The sequence below is a fragment of the Sorex araneus genome, chromosome 3, assembly GCF_027595985.1.
Source record: "Sorex araneus isolate mSorAra2 chromosome 3, mSorAra2.pri, whole genome shotgun sequence".
In the NCBI taxonomy this organism is placed as follows: Eukaryota; Metazoa; Chordata; class Mammalia; order Eulipotyphla; family Soricidae; genus Sorex; species Sorex araneus.
In genome coordinates this window covers 28,264,124-28,286,969 of record NC_073304.1, presented here as the reverse complement: position 1 = coordinate 28,286,969, position 22,846 = coordinate 28,264,124, and the positions used below count along the sequence as shown (strand labels likewise).

The window sequence follows — 22,846 nt, the reverse complement described above, 5'->3', positions numbered from 1 at the left end:
CATGCTCTTGACCTGGACACAGCAAACTTACAGGCTCCTCCCTGGACTCACCCAGAGCCTCTGATTCAGTACCAGTCACCCTCAGACCCCCACGTCCCCTTCTCTATAAACAGAAGGGTACATATGACTGAATAAAGAAACTATGGTACATCTACACAATGGAATACTATGCAGCCACTATGAAAAATGAAGTCATGAAATTTGCTTATAAATGGATGGACATAGAGAGTATCATGTTGAGTGAAATGAGTCAGAGGGAGAGGAACAGACATAGACTGATTGCACACATCTGTGGGAGATGAAACACATATTATGAGACTAATACCCAAGGACAGTAGAACCAAGGGCCAGGAAGACTGACTGATCCATGATTGGAAGCTTGCCATACATGTAGGTGGTGAGGGGGCAGTGCTGTTATGACAGAGAGGAGACCATTATGACAACAATAGTTGGAAACAATCACCCTTCACAAGAACTGAGTGCTGAAAGGAGATGAGGTGATATACATGGTAACCTTTCAATACCTATACTGCAAACATAATGCCCAAAAGAAATGGGGGAGAGAGAGAAAGAAAGAGAGAGAGAATAAAAGTGTCTGCCATAGAGACAGGCTGGGGGGCAGGGGTGGCGGAAGGGAAACTGGGGATATTAGTGGTAAGAAATGAACACTAGTGAAAGGATGTGTGTTGGAACATTATATGACTGAAACCCAATCATGAACAGCTTTATAATCTGTGTATCTCATAGTGATTCAATGAAAGGAAGAAAGAAAGAAAGAAGAAAGAAAGAAAGAAAGAAAGAAAGAAAGAAAGAAAGAAAGAAAGAAAGAAAGAAAGAAAGAAAGAAAGGAAGGAAGGAAGGAAGGAAGGAAGGAAGGAAGGAAGGAAGGAAGGAAGGAAGGAAGGAAGGAAGGAAGGAAGGAAGGAAGAAAGGAAGAAAGAAAGAAAGAAAGAAAGAAAGAAAGAAAGAAAGAAAGAAAGAAAGAAAGAAAGAAAGAAAGAAAGAAAGAAAGAAAGAAAGAAAGAAAGAAAGAAAGAAAGAAAGAAAGAAGAAAGAAAGAGAGGGAGGGAGGGAGGGAGGAAGGAAGGAAGGAAGGAAGGAAGGAAGGAAGGAAGGAAGGAAGGAAGGAAGGAAGGAAGGAAGGAAGGAAGGAAGGAAGGAAGAAGAAGAAGGAAGGAAGGAAGGAAGGAAGGAAGGAAGGAAGGAAGGAAGGAAGGAAGGAAGGAAGGAAGGAAGGAAGGAAGGAAGGAAGGAAGGAAGGAAGGAAGGAAGGAAGGAAGGAAGGAAGGAAGGAATGTTAAAACCACACAGGGCAACAGAGAAGTGGCTATCCCTGGGGACAGCAGAGTTGTAACCTGCACTCAAGTCTCTAAGTCTTTCCACAGTCTGCCCTGGCCCCAGGGAGTGCTACCCAGATGGTCTGGGACCTCCACATCCTGACCCTGTGTTGTCCTGTTCCTGCTCAGCCCCTACAGAAAACAAGAGCCTACTACCTCTTCCCTGGCTTTGTCTCTGGGAAGGACAACTGAGCATCAAATCCCCACAACCCAAATATCCCCATCTATGGTCCAGTCTGCACATAGGGCCCTGGGAGAAGGAAGGTTCCAAAAGGTACAACTAGCTCTAGAGGTTTTCACAGAGAGGGGGCCCTGTGGGGGGTGGGGGGTATTTCCTCTCTCTGGATAATGGGAAAAAGATAAGAAGTATGTGTGGAGAGAGGGGGTTTTTAGGATGTGGGGGGAATGTCATTTAAAAAAAATATATCACAAGCTCATCAAAATGGATGGCATCCCAGGATTTTCAAGAGGCTCTCACTCATGCCAGATTGGACTCACTTGTTGCCAAGATGGAGACTGAATTTCTCTGTGGTGCCTGCGGCCTTAAAGTGAGCTCATGAAAGGCAAGGAAACCGAGGACAAGGAAAGGTGCCAGGAGTGAGGTCAACACTCCTCCCTGCACAACGTGCCTGCAGCCCTCATGGAGTCCTGCCAGGCAGCCTGTTGGGGCAGCTGTCTCCAAGTCAAGCCAGTTTTCCCTGGTCCTTGCTGGGAAACTGGTTCATTAGTATACAGGTCAAACCCACAGTGCCAACAGCCAATGGGAGCAGGACTCCCCGTCAGAATGGATTCTCCCAGGAGCCAGCAGGACTCTAGTTACTACAGGAACCAGAAGATTCCCAAGAGAGGGCTGGAGGAGAGTCAGGAGAATGAGCAGAAGTACAGAGCTCTTGGCTTAAGGGAATACGGAGGAGAAGACAAGAGGGTCGCCCCTCCCACCTCCTCCCCACTAACTTCTCTAAGTAATGGTTTATAAGCACAATCTTGAGTAAAATAGACTGGTGCTTTTGTCTGGTTTCTGAGTAGTTCCTACTAAAACTTTTGCAGCCTCAGTTCCCTATATATAAAATGGTTCCAGCCCTACCAGAGTTGTTAGGAAGAGGGTGAGATTCCAGATTCGTTGAAGACAGATATTTAGTGGAGTTCCCAGTAAGCCTGGTTTCTCTTCTCTCCCTTAGAATACAAAATTGGCCCCCTCTTCTCCAGAGAGAAATCCCAGGGGAGATCTCTCCCAGGGACCCCAATAAGGCACCCAAGAGGGGAGTCTGGGGGAGCTGGATGGTGATCCCAGTGGTGAAGGGATGACTCATGGCCCCCTGGCTTTCATTTCCCTTGTCATAAGCAGAGAGCCCTGGAGTGCTCTTCTCCTCAATGAGGCATGCTGCAGAAATGAGCTGTGATTAGCACAGAAGAGAGACCAGGAAGGTGGGGGAGGGTGCTGCCAGGGGAACCAGGAGAAAGAACAGCAGAGAGTTTCCTGGAATTAATGGAGACAGAACAAGGGAGGCAATGGCTGTCTCGGAAGATCTCTTTTCCAGTGCCAACCACCAGGCAGGACCTTCTATTTGAGCCAACATGCTCGACCTCAGTAGGGTAAAAGTGGCTAGAGAGTTGCCTGAATGGACCAAATGTGGCCATTAGAGGCAGGGCATGGGGGTGAGGGGAATTCTCCTGCAGGGTCAAAAGTGAAATATCGATAGTACAGTAGGTAGGGTGTTTGACTCGCACACTACCGACCTGGGTTCAATCCTTGGCATCTCATATGATTCCCCAAGCACCACCAGGAGTGATTCCTGAGTGAAGAGCCAGGAGTAACCCCTGAGTATCACTGGATGTGGTCCAAAAACTAACAAAAGAACAAAAAAGTGAGATTTCAAGCCAGCCTGTGGGTAAAAACACAGAACAGCGTGTGCCCATTAACACAGCCCTGGTCCCAATCCTAAGAGGCTCTCAGCCCAGCATTGCAGCCTGAAGGTAAATGATAGGGGAACTAGGTGGGACAGTCCTAGATATGGCTCAGGTACAACCTAAGTGTTCGGGGGCCTGGGAGCAAGAGAGGTGGACCCACAGGCCAGCACCGACTGCTTTCCTTCGCTCAGAAGATGCTACTGTATGAGGGTTTTTCACTCTCTTCCGTCAGCTTCACTTCTGAGTCCTGACACCTTTTGCTGCACCTCCATCAAGACCATTGTCAATGGGCATTATAGATGGGCAGCAAGCAATGGCACTAACCAAATATCAGAACGAGGGGTTGCAGTCTAGTCTGGGCCCTTCCACTCCTGTGTGACTGTGACCACATCCCTTCGGTGACCTTCTGAGCTTGGGTCTGCTCCTCTGCTAAGTGACAGTGACCCAGAAAGGATGCCAGGAAGATTCCATCAAGAAAGAGGAGCCTCAGCTCTAGCCCATCAGGATGCTCCTATCACTCTTGGCCCCAGTAGACAAGAGGGTCACGTTCTTCAGATCCACAATCCTCACTTCCAAGTCTGTTTCCTCACCTGTCCTCACACCACATTCAGCAAATCATCCACTACACCTCTTTCCGCTGTTTCACGGAGGCCATAAGGCATCCGGTGACAAGACCAAGTGGGGAGAGAGAATGTCAGAGACAGAAGAGGAAATAAGCATGCAGTATGGTTCCACAAACTCAAAACCTGCGCCAACAAGCTGACTGGCCAAGGGTCTCCAGACAAGCACTCCTAAAGGAAGTTGGATTCTCAAACAAAAGCAACAGCCAGACTCCAGGTCTATTCCCTCACCTGTCCTCACCATATTCAGAAAGCCATCTGGCAAAAGGGTCCTTTAGAAATGATTACTTTCTCCACGTTGGCGCAGAGGACTGCCACAGTTTTCCCCCCAAACTGAAATGGGTGTCTCAGATCTAAAGCTCTCTGGGATGAACCAACAGTTCAGTATTTCCTAGACTCCTTCCCAAACGTATTACAAACCACTCAGTGATGAAATAATTTATCAGGTTTCAAAACTGCTTAGTGGAGAATGGTCATGCACTCAGTCCAACAAATACTTCATTGATTGGGATAATGTCACACAAAGCCATGACACGTGGATTCTGCTGCAAGTTACTTGCAAGGACTCCTGATCACTTGTTTTTCCTTCACGAAGGCCAGGAGTCACAACTATCCAGATTCAGTGGCAACCTAGTGGTGGAGAATATAAGAACCCAAATATCTGTGACCTGCACAGTTCCTCTGTCCCATCATAACTGTCCTCACATCTCACTTGCCCTGCTCAAGACCGCACAAGGGCCCTGGTGCCTATAGACTCTAAGTGGGGAACTAGCCCTGCCATAATGCCGTTGCCATTGACATGACTAGGATTCTCTCACAGCCACCTCCATTCAGACCAGATACATCTCTGCTCCGGCTGCAGAACCCCCATGCCACTCACACCACTGAGTTTTTGGCTTATGTATTTCCCATGGTTACTCTGAAGGTCCTGCGTTTTCTTTACTTATCCCAACTCTATTCTTCTTTCCATAAAGGGACCCCCCCCGCCCACCCCCCCTCACCCAGTCCCAGTCTATTTCAACTGATTCTAATGACTACCCTTGCTGAGTTGGCCTGGCACTCACATTTTACACCGCCATGGCACTTAATTTTAAATGGTATTGCCTTGAATAATATGTTAACCACCTGTCTCTCTCTTCAAGAACAGAAAAGAGTGTTTTATATATTGGAGTTTTATAGCTAGAAAAGCCTCAATTGAAAAAATCATATTTTACAAATTGCACTACTGCTTTTGTCACCTCAATCTCTCTGAGCCCCAATTTCCCTTTCTGTGAACAAGATATCAAGAAATGGCTTGTCTGCAGCTTTACTAAGCTAACAATGGGGCTGGGGAGAGAACTCAATGGGCTGGAGCACATGCTTTGCAGGCAGGAGGCAGGAGGCATAGGTTCAATCCCCGAGCACCACTAAAAGTGCTCCCCTCAGAGCACTGAGCTGGGAGTAGTCCCTGAGCACAGCTCATTGTACCCCCCAAATAAACACAAGCCATCTCCTATCCCTGAGAATTGGCACATATCCCCAAAAGTTTGTTTCAACCTCCCTTTTAGTTTCTGCAAAAGCTTGCACAGAATTATAACATGGAAGGCATTCAATAAATGTTTGATTAATTGATCAGTAGCATAAAGCAAACCAATAACCAGAGGGTCATTATACAAAGTAACAGCATGCGGTCAAAATGCATTGATCTGTTTTTCAATTATGGATGAAAGGTTAATGTCTATGGAGGGAAGAGATCTATTTTAACTAAAGAAGTTCTCAGGATTACAAATTGCCAGTCATTCTGAACCACCCATCACTCAGCCACATAGAAGTTTCAGTGCTAAGTGTGCAAGTATATCACACACCCCTCTTTCACCGCCCCCCTTCTCCACATGTTCCTTCATATCCAATCTCTGATACTTCCAGTCCACAGAAAATTGACACTCACAGACTAAATATAGCACAATCCTTGCTACTTCTTAAAATCAAACAGAGTAAAATTATTCTATAGCTCTTTTCTAAATTATTTAAAAGAACTTCAAAGGTATTAAAAGAACAATGTTTTATAAGCTGTTTCAAAGGAACTTGACCACTTACTTCAAGCAGAAATTCAGGGGATGGGTGGGGTTGGGGTTGAGCAGTGCTCAGGGATTCTTAGCACTTCCCAGTGGTATTTGTCCAACCTGGCTAGACGGCACAATGCTCAGGTCCAAAGATACAACACTGCTCAGGTCCTGTGTGGTGTCAGGACCACTCTGTAGGTGCTTGAGAACCACCAGAACCAGACCCAGCAGAGCTTGGGTTACACCCAGCAGCACTCAGGGAACCATGCGGTGCTGGGGATTTAATCCCTGTTCATTATTCCTAATATAGCTCGGTATCATGTTTACTTAAAAACAAACAACACAATACTCTTTAAGCTAGTCTTCCACTAGCACTTCCAGATCCATCTCAGCTATGATTATGCCTGGCCAAGCACAATGACTAACAGCAGTGTCAAGATAATTGCATCTGTCAGTTGGTGCTAAATCAGCTAGGATTTGACGACCAACAAAACATTTCCTATCCAATGAAGAAAAGATCAAAAGACCACAGGATTGGGAGGCTTGCCTGCTCTGTATGTATAGTACAGATACTATATAAAATACTATACAACATATCTATATAAAGAAGATTTTCTGTTTTGGGGTCTGAAGTCACTGTCTCCTTTTAGTCTTGGCCTGTAAATCAATATCTGGGTAGTCTCACATGTGATCACAGAGTAGATTTTGGAGTAAATGGAGCAGTTTTGTATACTGACCCCAACCCCTGTCCTTCTGAGGGAACTTGGAGATAACTTGGGGAATTGACAATAAACTCCATTATAAGGAACTCTGAGATACAAAAAGGTACTAGTTATTTCAAGATCACTGAATATGCTATAGTAACAGCTAAAGAACAGCTCCATAAGTTTGGCCTGGCTGCTGCGATAATAGCATCACAGAAGCCACCTTTAATCCATATTGATCACCTCATATTCAATTCTTAAGTTTTCAATTCCATAGTAGTCTAGTATCGGAAATCCTTTCTACCCACCAAAGAGGAATTCACTATCAGTTCACTGGGGTATGAAGTAAGGAATTGGTAGAAATGTTCTGGTTCTGAACATGACCTATGTTCTTAGGAATGAAGAAATCTCAGCAACATCTCAACATTCCATTGTGAACAAATTCAAGGAGCCACGAACATTGAAGAATCACTGTTCACTAGTGAGAGGCCATTTCTTTATCTACAACTCCACACCGCCTAATTTGGATTTCACTAATATCCTTTATCACAATAGATAAAATTATCTTTGTTCATTTAGCCCATAGAATCAATTTTCAAGCATTTGACCATTTTAAACTTAAATTTTTTCATACTTTGCTGAAGTTGAATGATCTTACTCATCTCCACTGAGAATTACTGTATATCTAGCAATTAGACTGGTTGCTTTACGTACGCTTAGATATGCATCAGACTCTAGTAGTTTGTACTCAGCACAGAAACAAGAAATGAGAACAGTATCCCAAATTCTGTGGTGGAATTAGTTTACTATGAAACATTGGTGCAAATGGGCCTCCACACAACCTACAACATGAAATGTACCACTAGCCCTTCATCAGCTAAGGTGAAATTCTTCTCTTCTCTTAGTCCTGACACTTAGACAATGCCTTAAATATAACCACTACCCCCATCCAATTTAATATATGGTACATGGTATTAATGCATCAGAGATCAGCAAAACAACTGCCAGTAGGCCAAATCTGGTAGCTGGCTATTTTGCAAATAAAGATTTATTGGAGTACTGTCATATCCATTCAATTCTACATTGTCTATATACAGATGTGATTTTAGACCTTTTCACACATGCATACTGGTGCCAGCTCACGGGCCTGTGACTGAAAACCAGTGGTCCATAGTTGTTTTCAATCGTCCAGTCCTAGAACTTCAGAGCTGTAACGGATTACCACTTTAGACCTGCAAACTCTAAAACATTTACCAGCTAAGACTTTTTAGGAACAATTTTCAGATCTCCTTTCATTATAAATCATAAGGAAAACAAACTGCTTATTCAGAATAACCTCCTCCATGGTGCAACTAAACAACTCTGGAATAGATCTATTTTTAATGTACCAAATATAGAATATATATTTATGTAACAGATAATAGGTAATAAAATTTCTGGGGTATATATGTAATATATAATAATATACATCTATATCCCACCAGAAGTTTTGTTATTTTGGTAGGGTAGGAGCTCCCAAAAAGTGCTCATTGCACCCTGAGGGCTATTCCTAGTAACAGCAACCAGGGTGGACAAGTCAATGCTGAGGACAGGTGGTGCTCGGGGGAGAAAGGGCCATAGGGTACCAGAAATTCAAAGTCTGGGGGCTTCCAACCCTTTAAACTATCTCCCCAGTCCCAGAACTTTTATTACTTAAATTTGTCTTTTGGTAGGGTAGGAGCTCCCAAAAAGTGCTCCTACTTTTAAGCCAGGGGGACTGCCCATAACTGGAAGCCTGCTTCATGAGCGAAGGGGAGAAGGCAGATGGAATAGAGAAGAGATCACTAAGAAAATGATGGCTAGAGGAACCAGTTCGGATGGGAGATGCGTGCCGAAAGTAGATAGTGGACCAAACATGATGATCTCTCAGTGTCTGTGTTGCAAGCTATAATGCCCAAAAATAGAGAGAAAGTATGGGGAATACTGTCTGCCTTAGAGGCAGGGAGTGGGTGGGAAAGGGGTGTATACCCGGGATATTGGTGGTGGGGAATGTGTACTGGTGGAGGGATGGGTGTTTGATCATTGTGAGATTGTAACCCAAACATGAAAGCTTGTAACTATCTCACGGTGATTCAATAAAATTTTAAAAATTAAAAAAAAAATTTGTCTTGTAAGTATTTTCCATTTTATCTGCATCCCACTTCACTTGATTCTTTGTAATAGATAGATAGGTAGATAGATAGATAGATAGATAGAGAGAGAGAGAGAGAGAGAGAGAGAGAGAGAGAGAGATCCCTTTCACATGTGGGCTATATAGGGCATAGAAGTGGGTGTAAAAAATGCCCAAAGGCAACAAAAACTGAGAACTTGTCTTCAACACAAAGTTTACCATGGAGAAGGAGGGAATAAGAGGAGGTTGGAGGCCACTGGGACAGTGGTGGCAGGAAGTGGACACTCTGGTGAAGGGTATGGAGCTCAAATGTGTTATGCATAAAACTGACCATTAGTAGTACTGTAAACCATGGCTCCTAAAAAGTGAACTAAATAAAAATATATATCCCTAAGTATATAGAGAGATATACATGTATATTACATATATAATTTCTTCACCAGAAGTTGAACTTAGGGTCTCACACATACAAGGGATGTGCTCTACCACTGATTCCAACCCAACATATTTTACATTTTTTTTTCAAATCAAAAGTAGCTCTGGAAAAATAAAAAGCCGTTCTGAATTTTGTTGATTTAGTGCTATAATAAAACTTGAATTTAGTACTAGTCACACTTGAATTTAATACTAGTCACATGGAAGTGAAGGGTAAAATAATTGTGATGACTGGTCAGCAATAGAGAAAAAAATAATATAGCCCACACAACTCAGCTCTGCCCAGAGTTGTCAAGGGAAGACCTTTCACATATATACAGAAGGAAAGAGGTCAATGGACGAAAAGTTTTCACATTTGGGTTCCTAACAGATGCTAGATAATGAGCCAGGTCTATCTAGACATCAAACAAAGACCCTTTTCCAGTCCATGACAAGTTGAAGTGAGAATACCACAAAACACATCCATGGCAGAAATCATGAGCCTGCTGCAGGAAGGAGTTTGGTCAACATATTCCTTTCTGAACTGCAACCTTGCTCAGACTGCCAATCCTTGGGGAAAGCGGCCCCAAAGCTATCACCAGGAGGTTGACGCCTGCTCACATTTGGTTTAGTTCACACCAAACTGATCTTCAGGGTTGGTCTTTAGTTTACTGCTACTTAAACATGGGGAGAATTCACCAAGAGAATTTTCCTCTTGGAAAACCTGGAACTGGAAAACCCTGTGCCCACATTCCTGCAGGCAGCAGCCTCTGAGCTGGGGTGGTGACCCCCACTGGAGCAGGGACACCCTTGGCGTCCATACACTCCCCACCACTATTATCTCCCCTGACCCTGAATGAGACTGGAACCCTCTCCAGTGTTCCTGGCATTGTGGATTTTTCACACCTGACCTGCTTCATGGCATTTGATTTTCAATCCATGGCTGCCCCTCTACATGAATTGATGTCTCCAAATGGATGAGAAAAGTGATTTCTTTTTTGTATTCTCTGACTCAGAAGTAAACCCTGGCCCTCCCTCTTGCCTAGTAACCATCTACAGGCACAAAGCACAGACATGTTTTGCCGACCACACCCCATTAGGCCTGTGAAAAAGACAGTCTCCGCCCTCATGGCCCACCATTGAGAACTTCCATTCTTTTCATCTCCTTGTCCTCAGTATTTTCATCAATGCAACAGCTCCGTGTTAGACATCTTGTTTCTGTGAGCAGCACAAAGACAATAACTATAAAAAAAAATCTCTAGTAGATAAAATATCCTTTGGGAAAATTGTTTTCCCATCAGAATTAATGGAGCCCTGCTCTAGGGGAGGGATCAGAAGAAAGACTTCAGTCTATATAGCAGTCACTTTGCTATATAGAAGACTTTGAATACCCTGAATGATCCCTGAATTGGATCTAGTTTCCCCAAGCTGAGTCACTGCAGGAAGTGGATACTGTATAATATGTAGAAAACTTTTTTTCAAGTGTCAATCTACAGACAGATGAGCAAACAAAATACAACACATATATCATCATCTATTATGTACTCATTTGTGTATATGTCCATCTGGATGCACACATGTATTTGTGTATATCTGTTTATGTATATAAACAATGGACAATCACTCATTCTTAAAAGGGAAGGAAAGTCTTACACTCACAGAGATGAACCCTGAAGATGTTATGCTAAAAGATTCAAATCGATCATAAAAGAACAAATATCGGACATTTTGACTTATGTTGAGTACCAGAAATCATCAAATTCCTAGAATAGAAGACAAAAGACTGGCTGCTGGGCTTCTGGGGGGAAGATGGGAATGAGGAATTAGTGCTCCATGGTCACACAACTTCTACTGGAAAAGGAAAAGAAGAAAAGGTTATGAAGATGGATGGTGGTTGTGGGTTGACAGCTGTATGACTAGACTTGAGGGCACTCATGGAACTGTATGCTTTTAAATGGGCCCATTTTATGTCATGCATATTGTACACAGCAAAAACTGCTTCAAATCTAAGGAGGATATACTTGGGATAAAGGGGTGGAGAGGGAGAGCCTTTTCCCAGCTGTGGACATTTAGGAAGTCCATATTGACTGTACCTTTGTGACATTCACTCTGAAGACAAGCACAGGGGTATGAGAATGACATGTTCCCTCTCCGCCTGGTGGCAGGCCAAACTGATGGGAGAGAGCAAGACCAGAAAGGTTGGTCTGGTGCTCTCATATACAGATGACTCACCGGAGAAGAGTTCCCGTCCACACAGTTGAGTTATTCTTATGGAGCCGCTTAAACAGCTAGACTACCTGGGAACCTAGGAAGGCCACACTAAGCGCACATCTCAGGCCGTGGAATCATGAACATTTCAGCTCTTCCCAAGCACATTCTAATTCTGGAATTCTTGTGCAAATTCTTTTCTTTTTGCACCAAACTATTCCTGCCATGGATGTGATAGCAACACCAGATCCGTGCACAGAACCAGTATCTCCCTAAATCTATTTTGGTCATGCAGAGGGTTGCTATGGTGGCAGGATGGTAGGTGGATAACCATGTGACAGTCTGTGCCCAGGGACCAAATATTGGCATCCACCATGGGCAATTTCCATTTTTCATGCCACCATGATTTCAACTAATCCAGAGGAAACTTCTCTTTAAGACTGTGCTTCCAAATAAAAACACAGGATTCAAACAAATCTCAGATATGCAATTGAGCAGAATCTTTTTAGGAATTCCTTCTACAAAACACATAACAATTGAACTCATGTAGCATGAAGGTGGTCAAGTAAAATTTACAAAGATGCTATAGGAGCATTGGAAACAGACTTTTATTTAACAGAAACTTACACAAGCTTGATACAAACCCTACATTATGCAAAGCTTTATCACAATTCTACACATGTTATAACTTGTGGGAGTTGGTTGGAGAGCAGACTATTATCATAATTATCAGCATCTTGAAAAGGGACATTTTCTATCAGAAAACGTCACAGAAAAGGAATACAAAATGATACAAAGACACTCTTGGTGATTTCCCCCAGGGACTGGCCTTGAACGAGAGACCTGAGAGATGGGCAGAAAGTCTGCACCCCAATTACTCCTAGAAAGGCAAAAGAGAGAGAGAGATCTCAGGCTCAGAACCATTTCAGTAACACTGTCTCTCAAGACTCCTGAGAACAAGAATATTCAGCCTTGGATTGTAAATTCGTTATTCTGACTCGACTTTATAAGTAAGGGAAAATTCTGGAGAACATGGTCATGGAAGAGACTGGGAGCAGAACCCAGTAACCAGCCTATCCACCCAGCTCCTCATTGAGAGGTAGGCACCATGTTGGATGGCATTTCAGAGGTCACAGCATGCACTGTCCCAACATGGCCATAAAAGAACGTGCTAGAACACTCTCTTTCTCCCTTGATCCCTACCAACAACTGAATTTGAGGTCACCATGACTCAGGTTGGCTTTTCTTGCCAGTGGAGGCAGTTCTAGAATCTCGGGGTCCCTCAAAGCCAGCTTAGCAGAATAGTCCCTTCGCAAATCTCCACTAGATGTTGATAGCTGACTGCATTAAGATCATCTCAGCATCTGCTTATATTCTGTTGTTGTTGTTGTTGTTGTTATTGTTGTTGTTGTTGTTTAGACTTCCTTTACTGCATTATTTTAAAACAAAACAGTCTGCCTTTGAATCTGTTGAACTTGCAGAGATATATTTAATCAGTAGATGGGATTCCTTTCAGAAGGAGGCCTCTTCAGACAGGATAACCAGGAGGCAGGCTGCTTCTTGACATTCAGATAAATGGGACTTGCCTGGGGTGAGGAGAGAGGTTTGGGTGGGGGAAGGGGGTGCAAAGAGACTGCTGATAGCCTTTGTGGCTAATTTATTTCTGTCAAGTCTTAACACATAATCATTTAACATCACCAACACTTTCAATAGACTTTGGAAGGAAAAAAAAAAATCTTAGTACTCCTCACTTACCACATCCAACTCGCAAAAATAAAAATACCTAAAGCACATACATGAATGGCTTTTTTTAAAAAAAAAGCCTGAGAGAGCAGAGTTGATCTTTATTTTCTTATTAAAATCGTGGGGTATTTTTCCTTAGGGTTAATATGCAGTCTTTATTTTACATTAAGTACTCTTTTGATTTCATGTCTTCACAAAATTGCTTTTAATTTCTGAAGTAGAAGGTACTTTAAACAAAAATATTGTGCATTTTCAGCAATTTTTTCGTTTAAATATTGAAATAAATAAAATAGTTAACTTTTTTTTGTCAGTTTGTTTGTGTTCAGTTCTTTCTATTGTAGAGCAATTCCAGTCTGACCCGGGTACTTTCCCACAGACACTTAAAGAAAATGTAATGAAGAATTTTTAAAAAGGAAAAAAAAAATCTTCTTATTGCACAAACGTAGGCCATTCCCGAGATTCTCTGAGCTGAGCTGAGTTGCACTGGAGGCTTTTCCACAATCCAGGCTCCTGTGTTGACTGAAACACACGCGCAGGAGGGGGCCGGGCAAGGGAAGAGGAAGAGAAGGAGGAAGAAGAGGAGGAGGAGGTGCTCATCACTGTGGCTTCTTTCCACCTTCTTCGGAAATGGCTTGCTTGGAGGATGTTGGCGTCCCCAGGTCACAGAGCCGACTGCAGAGGGAAAGGCAATGCAAGATAAAACAAAAAACAACAGCACAGAGCTACTACCTAAAAAAAGGAAAGGTTAAAATTAAAAGGAGGGAGATGGAAATGAAATGAATGAAAATCAAAATTAAATGACTAGCTAAAACCCCACCAGCACACAGCCACACCAATGGGGCCAAGGTCAGGTGTGTGGAGAACCAGGCCAGCACCCTGGGTTTGCACACAGCCGTGTGAAGTCAGTCAGGGAGAGGGCTGGGCAGTTGCCACCAGGCAGTTGCTACTGGGCAACAGGAAACGAAGGACACAGCTGGAGTTTCCATTCCTAGGAGGCTAGTATAAAACTGGGAATAAAATATCTTTTTTCCCTTCTACTTATACACTGTATTTTTCACTGCTAAAAATACCCCCTCAGGATCATGATGGTACAATGTCTTCCTGTGACCTAAGTAGATACTTAGTAGATACTTAGCTGCCTGCTGTAGGATCAGGTGTAGTCACAGAAAACCCCAATGGATGCTTTGGGCACTATCCTCACCCCCAATTCTGTCTCCACGTTACACCGGGGTTTCAGAATTACTCAGAGAGAGAACTAAGTCAAGACACCCTCTGCAACCCTCAGCTAGCCCAGTGATCCCGGGAAACCTCACAACCTGGTAGCAGTTCAAACCAGGTAAGCTTTTAGCCTGGATAGGTACCCATTGGGCATGGATTCTGCTTCTAGCCAAAATAAACCTGCCAAGTTATTTTGGTCTTTGGAATGAAGTCTTGGGTCCAAAGGAGTAAGCATTAAAACCATGTGCTATCGCATTTCACCCCAGAAGCAGTTCTTGAGAACAGAGTTGGGAACCCCTAACTGTGCCTAGCTTGTGTTGAGCTGATTGACAAGGGAGAGAGGAATGGTAGGAGGGGCCTAACTGGTAAATGAAGAAGCCAGCAGGGAATATGGCTCAAAACCACATGAGCAACATTTCCCAAATCGAATATCCCCAGTCCTGTTAGTCCTGTTCCCCATTTCTTCTTCTAGAGCCCAAGGCATTACTACTCTCTGGTCCACTGGGCTAGACACAAATCCATAGCTGTCTGTGTACTGAGATTTCCAAGGAAGCCTAAGAAGGACCCTAGGTTACACTGACCTACATTCTCCCTCCACACCTGTTCCTCTTCCCTTCCCTTCCTGTTCATTCAATTCCACCTCTCATGTCTGTCCTTCACCCCTTTCAGATTCTCCTCCTCCTGCTTACTGCTCATCTCCTCTCCATGGTCCACATGCTTACAACCCTTTCACTCCAGTGATAAAAATAGTTGTCTTTCTCCCATTCTCCCACAGAGTGCTTGTCACACTCTTCATAAAGTATTCCTCTTGTTGGACATCTATCAGACTTTTGCCTCCTGCCAGGATTCTGTCCCTCTCCTGATGTTCAACCTGCTCCCGTTGGTCAGATGCCACCTGCCACTTTTCTAGTGAGTCTGTCTCATAACCATACTCCGACACACGCATACACACATTTCTTCTTTTACTTCATCTAAGTCACTAGATAATAGCTGGTTAGTTGTTCCCAACGTGGTGCGCCTAATAATCATTTTCTCTTCCATTTCCTCTGGCTGGGACAATGACAAATCCCTGTGTTCTTTGTTATCTGCTCTCAGTGCCCCCCTTCCAAAAAGGCTCAGCAATCCTTCCCTCCACGCATTTCACCTTTCCCATTCCTCTTGTCCTCACATTCTCCTTCTCTCTCCCTCACCTCTCACCACCACTTCATTAAGATCCGTAAGTCTCATCTACCTACTTACTTTGACCTGCTGAGTAGATATTGATATGATTTTTCCAAACTTGCTCTCAATATTTTTTATTAAGCATCAGCTGTAGCTAGAATGAGACCTTACATTCTTCCCTCTTTAGTAGCTTAGAAAATATTGCTTAGTCCTCAGTTTATTTCAACAAACACTTTTGCTACAATGATGTCAACCACTGTCCGAGGGACATAAATGACATAAACTTTGCCCTCAAGGAACACGACATCTGTTTGAAAATAAAGACTACAATCATATTGTGTTGTGATGAGCTACATCATGACTAGTAACTTGAATAAAATACTATAAAACAACACTAATGCATCTTTCAAAGTTGTGACTTTTGCTGTTTTACACGGTTAATGTTGGGATTCCTGGCTTTGCTTTCTTTTCAGCTCTATCTCCATTCTCTCTTACATTCTTTCCTATAAATAGCAACAGGCAGTCTAAAGTTCCTTACAGATCTGGCTGGCTTCCTCTAAGAAACACTGACTCATTTGTTTTACAAAAATAATCACATCTCACCCCTGTATGCTTTTATAGGTTGGTAAGGACTTCTGGATATCTAGTCTTCCCATGAACATTTCAAATAAATCTATAAACTAATAAATTCAAGTGTAGCCATGTTCAAATTTATCCCACTCTTCATGGGTATCAGCAGTCATCTGTATACTCCTGTATTCAGTCCTTACTCTCCTGCTGGACAAATGCATATGTGAACAAAAAAATGTCATTTAGGGTCCTTACATATACTTGACTGAACCACAGCTTAAAACCTCAGCTGAAAGGTTAAATGTCTGCATCACAAATAATAGAATAAGCCAATCATGTATTCCCTGATAGGATGCACCAAGAGGGACATAACATGAGTTTTGAGATATCCTTACCAAATGTGTGTGACCTGATTTAATCATTATTAAACAGCACACAAACCTAAAGTGTAGAAATTTCTAAGAATGATTAGCCTATGCTCAAAAAATATCAAGAATATGAAAGACAAAGAAACAACTACTCTTGGGTTTTAAAAGTACATAGCTAGTGGTCCAGAGAGCATGCAGTGGATAAGGCACTTGCCTTTTTTTGCACCCACTTGTTTGATCTCTGGTAGCACATATGATCTCCTGAGCACTATCAGTATTGACCCCTGAGTACAGATTCAGGTGTGTCATCCTGAGCATCAAGAGGGAGCCCAAAACCAAACCCAAAAAAACACGCATAAATAAAAGCAACATGTGATACTAAACTGGATCTTAAAACAGGGAAAGAATATTAGTGAGACAAAATTGTGTATAATTTGGATAAGGTCTACAGATTATATAATAACATAAATGTTCATTTTTTAAATATGATCACTGTATTGTTTGGAGACACTGGGTTAAACTTATATGGAAGTTCTTTATATTGTTTGTGTGGATTTTTTAAAGTTTAAAATTATCTCCTAAAATATTTTAGAATGTTTTCTGAGACGGCTTATAAATAAATTTTTTATATAGAAGGTTTAGTGGTTGAAGATCAGTATTAAGGTACTTTGAAAACCTGAATGCTAATGCATTTTAGGTAATAACTTAGTTACAATAGGATATTCTGCATTCTTGGCTATTTTGTGACTTGAGTAAACAGTTTGTCTTATACTGTAGCTTTGACTAAATGGTCAGGGACTACTTACATGAAGCACAGTTGCATCATAGGATGGAATCTTTTCTTGCTGGAAAACCTGGACATGTGACCCAGTCCTGACATACTTACTCTCTGCCACTCGTTCCTACCAGTCACACACACACACCCCAGTGCTGTTAAGAGAACCTGGACCATTTAGAAAGCTTGACTTCAGTTCTCTGGGAGAGTGAGTAAGGATTTAGACCTTGCTACTTCCTAGTAAGATTCAGACATGCAGCTAGAAGTTGGGTGTTTTGCTTTGTTCCATTTCACAGCATCAAACCCTCCTCTTAATCCAATCCAAAACTTTTCCGTTCTTAATGAAAGACCTCAAAGTTCCTCAATGATTATACTCAAGAAATCTTCAAAATATGATCCATGGAGAAGTCAGTATAGACTGAGTCAAGAGTATTAGAAGACCCAGATGCTATAGCCTGATTCTAGAACTTCAACCAGTCATCTCACCAACTCTAACCTGAATTTTCTTACCAGTACAATGAGCACTGCAGTACTGTTGTCCCATTATTCATCGATTTGCTTGAGCAGGCAACAGTCATGTCTCTATTGTGAGACTTGCTGTTACTGTTTTTGGCATATCGAATACATCACAGGTAGCTTGCCAGGCTCTGCCGTGCGGGATACTCTCGGTAGCTTGCCGGGCTCTCCGAAAGGGACGGAGGAATCAAACCCAGGTCAGCCCATGCAAGGCAAACGTCCTAACCACTGTGCTATCGCTCCAGTCCACAATGAGAACAAATAGTATTAATTCTACCTCCCTGGGTTATTTTAAGACTCATAATGAGATAACAGTGGTTATATATTAGAATGTGTTAAGAAATTTTCTTAATCTAGGGATAAAGAAACTGAGGCAGGAAATTTATTGCAACAATCTCACACCAGAACTGACAGAACACAGAAGATTGAATCTCTAGGCTTCTACTTGGTACAGTAAAAATACCCCAACTCAAAAAATCTGCAATGCAAGTAAACTTCACTTCTAAAAGCTAGACACAATCTAAAATTTAAAATCTTAAATTATCCTTTGTGGGAAAATTCCTAATACCTGAGCCTACTCAAAATTTTAAGGACCCATTCAAGATCACATTTATCAGATATAACAGATTGGGATAATATTAATTAGTTTTATTCTTCCACGAAGTGAGACCCTCCAAACAGCCTTCCGCTGTCTCCCCAAGTAATGATCTTGTGCTCCCTCAAGTACTATATGAAAGCAGTATGAGGCTGCAGCCCATTAGGTGCACAGAGAGATGCAAAGTAAGCAGGAAGACTTAAAGGGAGACTATTGATGTGAGCATCACATTTTTATTAAATCCTTCTCTCTAAAATACCAGTAGCAAATTGCATTACTGGTTTTAAAGTACCTTTGAAAAATTAAATGCATATTTCTAACTCCCACTGTTACAGCAATTCGAGGCCTTAATTTCTACATAGTCTCAGTAACAGAAATAGAGGATCAGATTGTTCTAGGTAGGGGGAAAAAAAATCAGCGACAACCATAATCACCTATATATCAACATTTCCCCTGCGGGGGATTTCAATGTTGTAACAAATTTAGAAATTTCTATATCTTTGATTCCCCTGTCTTTGTGCTTGGACTCAGAAAATAAGGTGACAGTTATGAAGTATTTAGGGTAGGGCTTTACTGAACTGAGGATAAAGGAAAGTAGTCTGATCAATTTTATCTTGGGGACTCTAATTTCTTTAATATTAAAATTTAGGTTGAGATTCTCCTTAACAAAAGCAAAGACAAAAGGATAGTTCGACTAATATTGACTGCTCCTATAATGTTTGCAATTCCTGAGGTCACAAAAGAAGATCTTTGTCCTTGATAGGCATTAGAAGAGGTTGTCTAGAAGTGCTATCTGAAAGTTGGACTCTCTACACTATCCTGCACAGAATTTTAATTGGAATTCTCTGTTGGGGGAGCTAATGATTCACTCTTCAGTTTTGAAATTGTTTTTAATAAGGCTATCTCTTAAGCCTATGTTCATTACAAATGCCCCTATCATTAGTTGGACTTGAGAAAAAGCAAAGGAGAGGTGTGAGTATATATGTGTATATATATATGTATCTATGTATATATGTATATATGTATGCATTCATGTGTGTATATATGTATACACACAGAGATATATACACATACAGATAAATGGATACATACAGATATATACTTCTGTGTAGATAATTTACATGTGTATTTTTATGAAATAAAAGATCATGGAAGAAGCAGCACAAAATGATACATTGTAAAAAGAATATATGTTATAATATAATCCTGCATCAGATTGCCAAGGTTCAAGGCTAGATACCTTATTAGCTATGCAGCTTTCAGTACAATCCTTAACCTTATCATTAAAGTCTTGGTTTCCTCATCTGTAAACTGAGGAATAATTTCACGTATCAGGAGGTTCAGGGGAACTCAGGAGGAGTTAATGAACTATCCAAGGGAAAGTACTTGGAACAATGTCTGCCACAGAACAATGTAAGACATTGTAATAAAGAGAAAGTGGGAAAAAGATAGAACATCAACTCTCCTGGCCTCTGTAAACACAGCTGGCCAGCTTCCTCCTATATGTCTCCATTACTGCCTGCCCACCACTCTCTCAAAATTAATTCATTTCATCTCTCTGGGTTCATCTTTTTCAACTGCAAGATGAACTTGATCATCTCCAAAGTTTCTTTGTCCTTGTAGGCTCTTGAGAGCATAAATTCTGAGTCTCTTTGAAAAATTCTATAAGCAACAAGAGAAATATTCAAAAATGCTCAGATGCATTACTATGTTAGCGCCAGTTGGTATATAGCTGAGGAAAACGAGCACATCTACTACCCTTCGCAGGGGATACCGGAGATCAAGCTATACTAGGGAAAATAAAATAGGCAAGGAATAGCCATGCTCTGATAAATCTTTCCAAGGGAGTTTGCCTTATTTAGACAACTCTTCATCCTTGGTTGCCCTTCAGAACTCTGCGCCTGACTCTGGAGTTAGGTGATATGTTATATTTTAACGATATGAAATTTAAAATTTTTCAAGTTCTAAGGCAAACTGTCATTGAGAATTCTGAGACTACAAACAACTACACAGACTTCAAACGACACTACAGATTGGCTGGACACATTTTTATTAAGATGGAAGCTCACATTTTATCAATGAAAGAAAATCATAATGCCTTGAATCCGATAGCTAAATGAAAGTCACAGAAGAGATGAAGGAGAGGGGTAGAGAATGACAGCCAGCGCAGGTTGGAGATCCTGAGCAGAAACCAACTGGAACCCATGATACTGACTTTTTCACACACGTGTGCATGCCGGGATACAACAGTTTTGGAAGTATGTTCTAGGAACAGGACCACGTACAGATTATGAGAACATCCCCCAAGTGGTGAGGTTATTACTTTCATTCTCCCACAACTGAGGACAAATGCCAAGGCAAGCATTTACACATTTCAAGCAGGAGAAAAGTAGCAGCCCTTCCTTTCTCTAGCTACCAGAAAAGCACAAAGATCCATTTGTGAGCTCTTTACTGGGTCCTTGCTTTTGTGTTTGGATGGTGATTTTGATGAGAGTTCTAACTTACAGGCAAAAGCCTACTTGTCCAAGAAGTACCTCCCCAGATACTTAGCACATTGCCTAGAAAGCTGAGGGTTAGTGTCTTTGTCTAGGGACTTGTGCCCTCCCTGAGGTCCAAGGCTCCTTTGGGTGGGAATTCAGACTTTCCTATAGCAAGCCTGAGGGTTGGGTTTCAACTAAGATCCTTACCAATGGATTAGTCAAGGGATGTCCCATTAGTGTTAACTATACCAGCAGTACCTGGAGCAGACACTACCACCCCCAATACACAGCCTCACTGTCCTCACAACTCCTCCTTCCACCCCTTATCACCACTAATTCCAACCTCAGTTCCCTAGATCCACTTTTGGGGGTAGCCGAGGGAGAGACAGCCAAGCATGCCCCAGCCATTTTTGATCCTGGTTGAAGCCAGAAGCCCACACAGAACCCTTCCTGAGCCCTCGGTGCCACTCCTAAGCCCACACAGGCATACATGCACACACATCAAGCCAAGGGCTAGGTGGGAGCCCTGCCAACAGCCACGCCCCATTCAGGGTCTGAACCCAGGAAAAGAAAAATCAAACTGGAGTGCAAAGGAAAGAAATAAAGAAAGAAAAATACAAAGAAAACTAAACTGTGATGGGTTGACCCTCCTGTTCAGACAGGTCAGTGGGGGACATACCTTTAGACCGGGACCGCCCAGCAGTTCATTCAGGGGACTGCCAACGAGGTGGAGGAGGGTCTTCTCCATCTCCCCAGGGGCCTTGAGCAAATGTTGCTTTGGTTTATTTCAGGAGGTGCTATTGGAAACATAAAACAAAGTGCCTGCAGGACACTATAAAAATAGAAGAAATACAGGAGACTTGATCATCCAACGGGAATTTATATGCTTTTAACAGGGGCGAGGGGAGGGGAGGTGCACGGTGAGGTATCGTCCTTCCCTCCGGATAGCGGTGCTGGCTGGCTTGGTCGCTGCAGAGTCCATGACTTGGGGCATCCATTCCAGTCCTGCATTTGGATATTGCTCTTCGCCAGGAGGAGAGTGAGGGGGAAAGCAGCCACATGGAAACGGCTGAGGTCGAGCTGATGAGGAGGAAGGAGCCAGGAGCCACTGCTGGTTCAGGGACCAGGTGCTGGCAGGGGTGCCATGCACAGCCCTCCCCCACCCCCCACCCCCGCCGACTTCTAGAAATAGCTGGCATTTTCTCACAGGCAGGGAGGAGGATGGAAAGGTCAGGGACAAGAGAGGGGGAGGGGTGTGCGTGGGGAGCCACTGTTACAGGGGGGCACAGACTATGCCAACATCAACGTTGGCACTTGTGGAAATGTTCCTGACTGGGTTCCCCATCATTAGTAAACCCCACCCCCCAAAGGCTTCCTTCTAACCAGGGTTTCCCTGCACGTCTCTGAGTTCCCTTCTCTCTAATATTCAGAAAACACAAAGGTCCATGTCTAAGTAAGGCTAGAATCGATCAACAACAGTGTTGTGATGTGACTGGGTCTTTGTTTCCAAACCCAATGTTCCTCCTCTCTTCATCTTGCCAATGAGTGTGAAAACAGGAAATCAACTCTGCTCATGTCAAAAAGACACCCTCCCCCCCAAAACAACAGCTCTTCCACCTGGCTTCCTGCTTCTATGGAAAAGAGATCATCAGGCTGCAAGGCCAACAGGCCACGGGGCTAGGACACTCAGCTCTCTGTGTCACTGTAGTTTGTGCTTTCTTTTGGACCTACCCACAAACTGAGGGGCAGAGGCAGGGAAAGGGCACGCAGGAGGTGAGAGGGAGAAGCAAGGAGGGAGGGGGAACCTAAAGTTGTCTCTCATTTAAAAAAACAAAACAAAACAAAACAAAAAAGTAGCTCAGAACCAGATCAATGACCAAAGTCAGAGGGGGCGGCAGACGGCCACCCCCGAGAGTCAGTTCCGTGGGCTTAGCAAGTGCCCTTTTTATCTGCTGAGGGGGAGCCCCGGCCACCGCGGCGTCCTCGGCAGGCGCGAGGCTCTTCCAAATCGTCCTCATCAAAGCCGTGGAAAGTCGAG

General features: G+C 42.8%; 1 protein-coding gene across 4 annotated transcripts in view; it reads right to left on the bottom strand.

Moving 5' to 3' along the window:
* DPF3 (double PHD fingers 3) overlaps window positions 1–22,846 on the bottom strand; it is a 295,548-nt gene that overhangs the window by 48,075 nt on the left and 224,627 nt on the right. Inside the window, exons 10-11 of one of the 4 annotated variants that reach the window (XM_055130027.1) lie at window positions 21,488–21,605; window positions 11,973–13,797 (exon numbers count right to left, since the gene is read on the bottom strand). The exons of the other annotated variants lie outside the window; for them this stretch is intronic. Of the exons in view, the coding sequence (XP_054986002.1) occupies window positions 21,517–21,605 (89 nt within the window). The 3' untranslated portion in view covers window positions 11,973–13,797; window positions 21,488–21,516. Of the gene's footprint in view, window positions 1–11,972; window positions 13,798–21,487; window positions 21,606–22,846 lie in introns of those variants that run through there. 4 annotated transcript variants of the gene reach the window in all.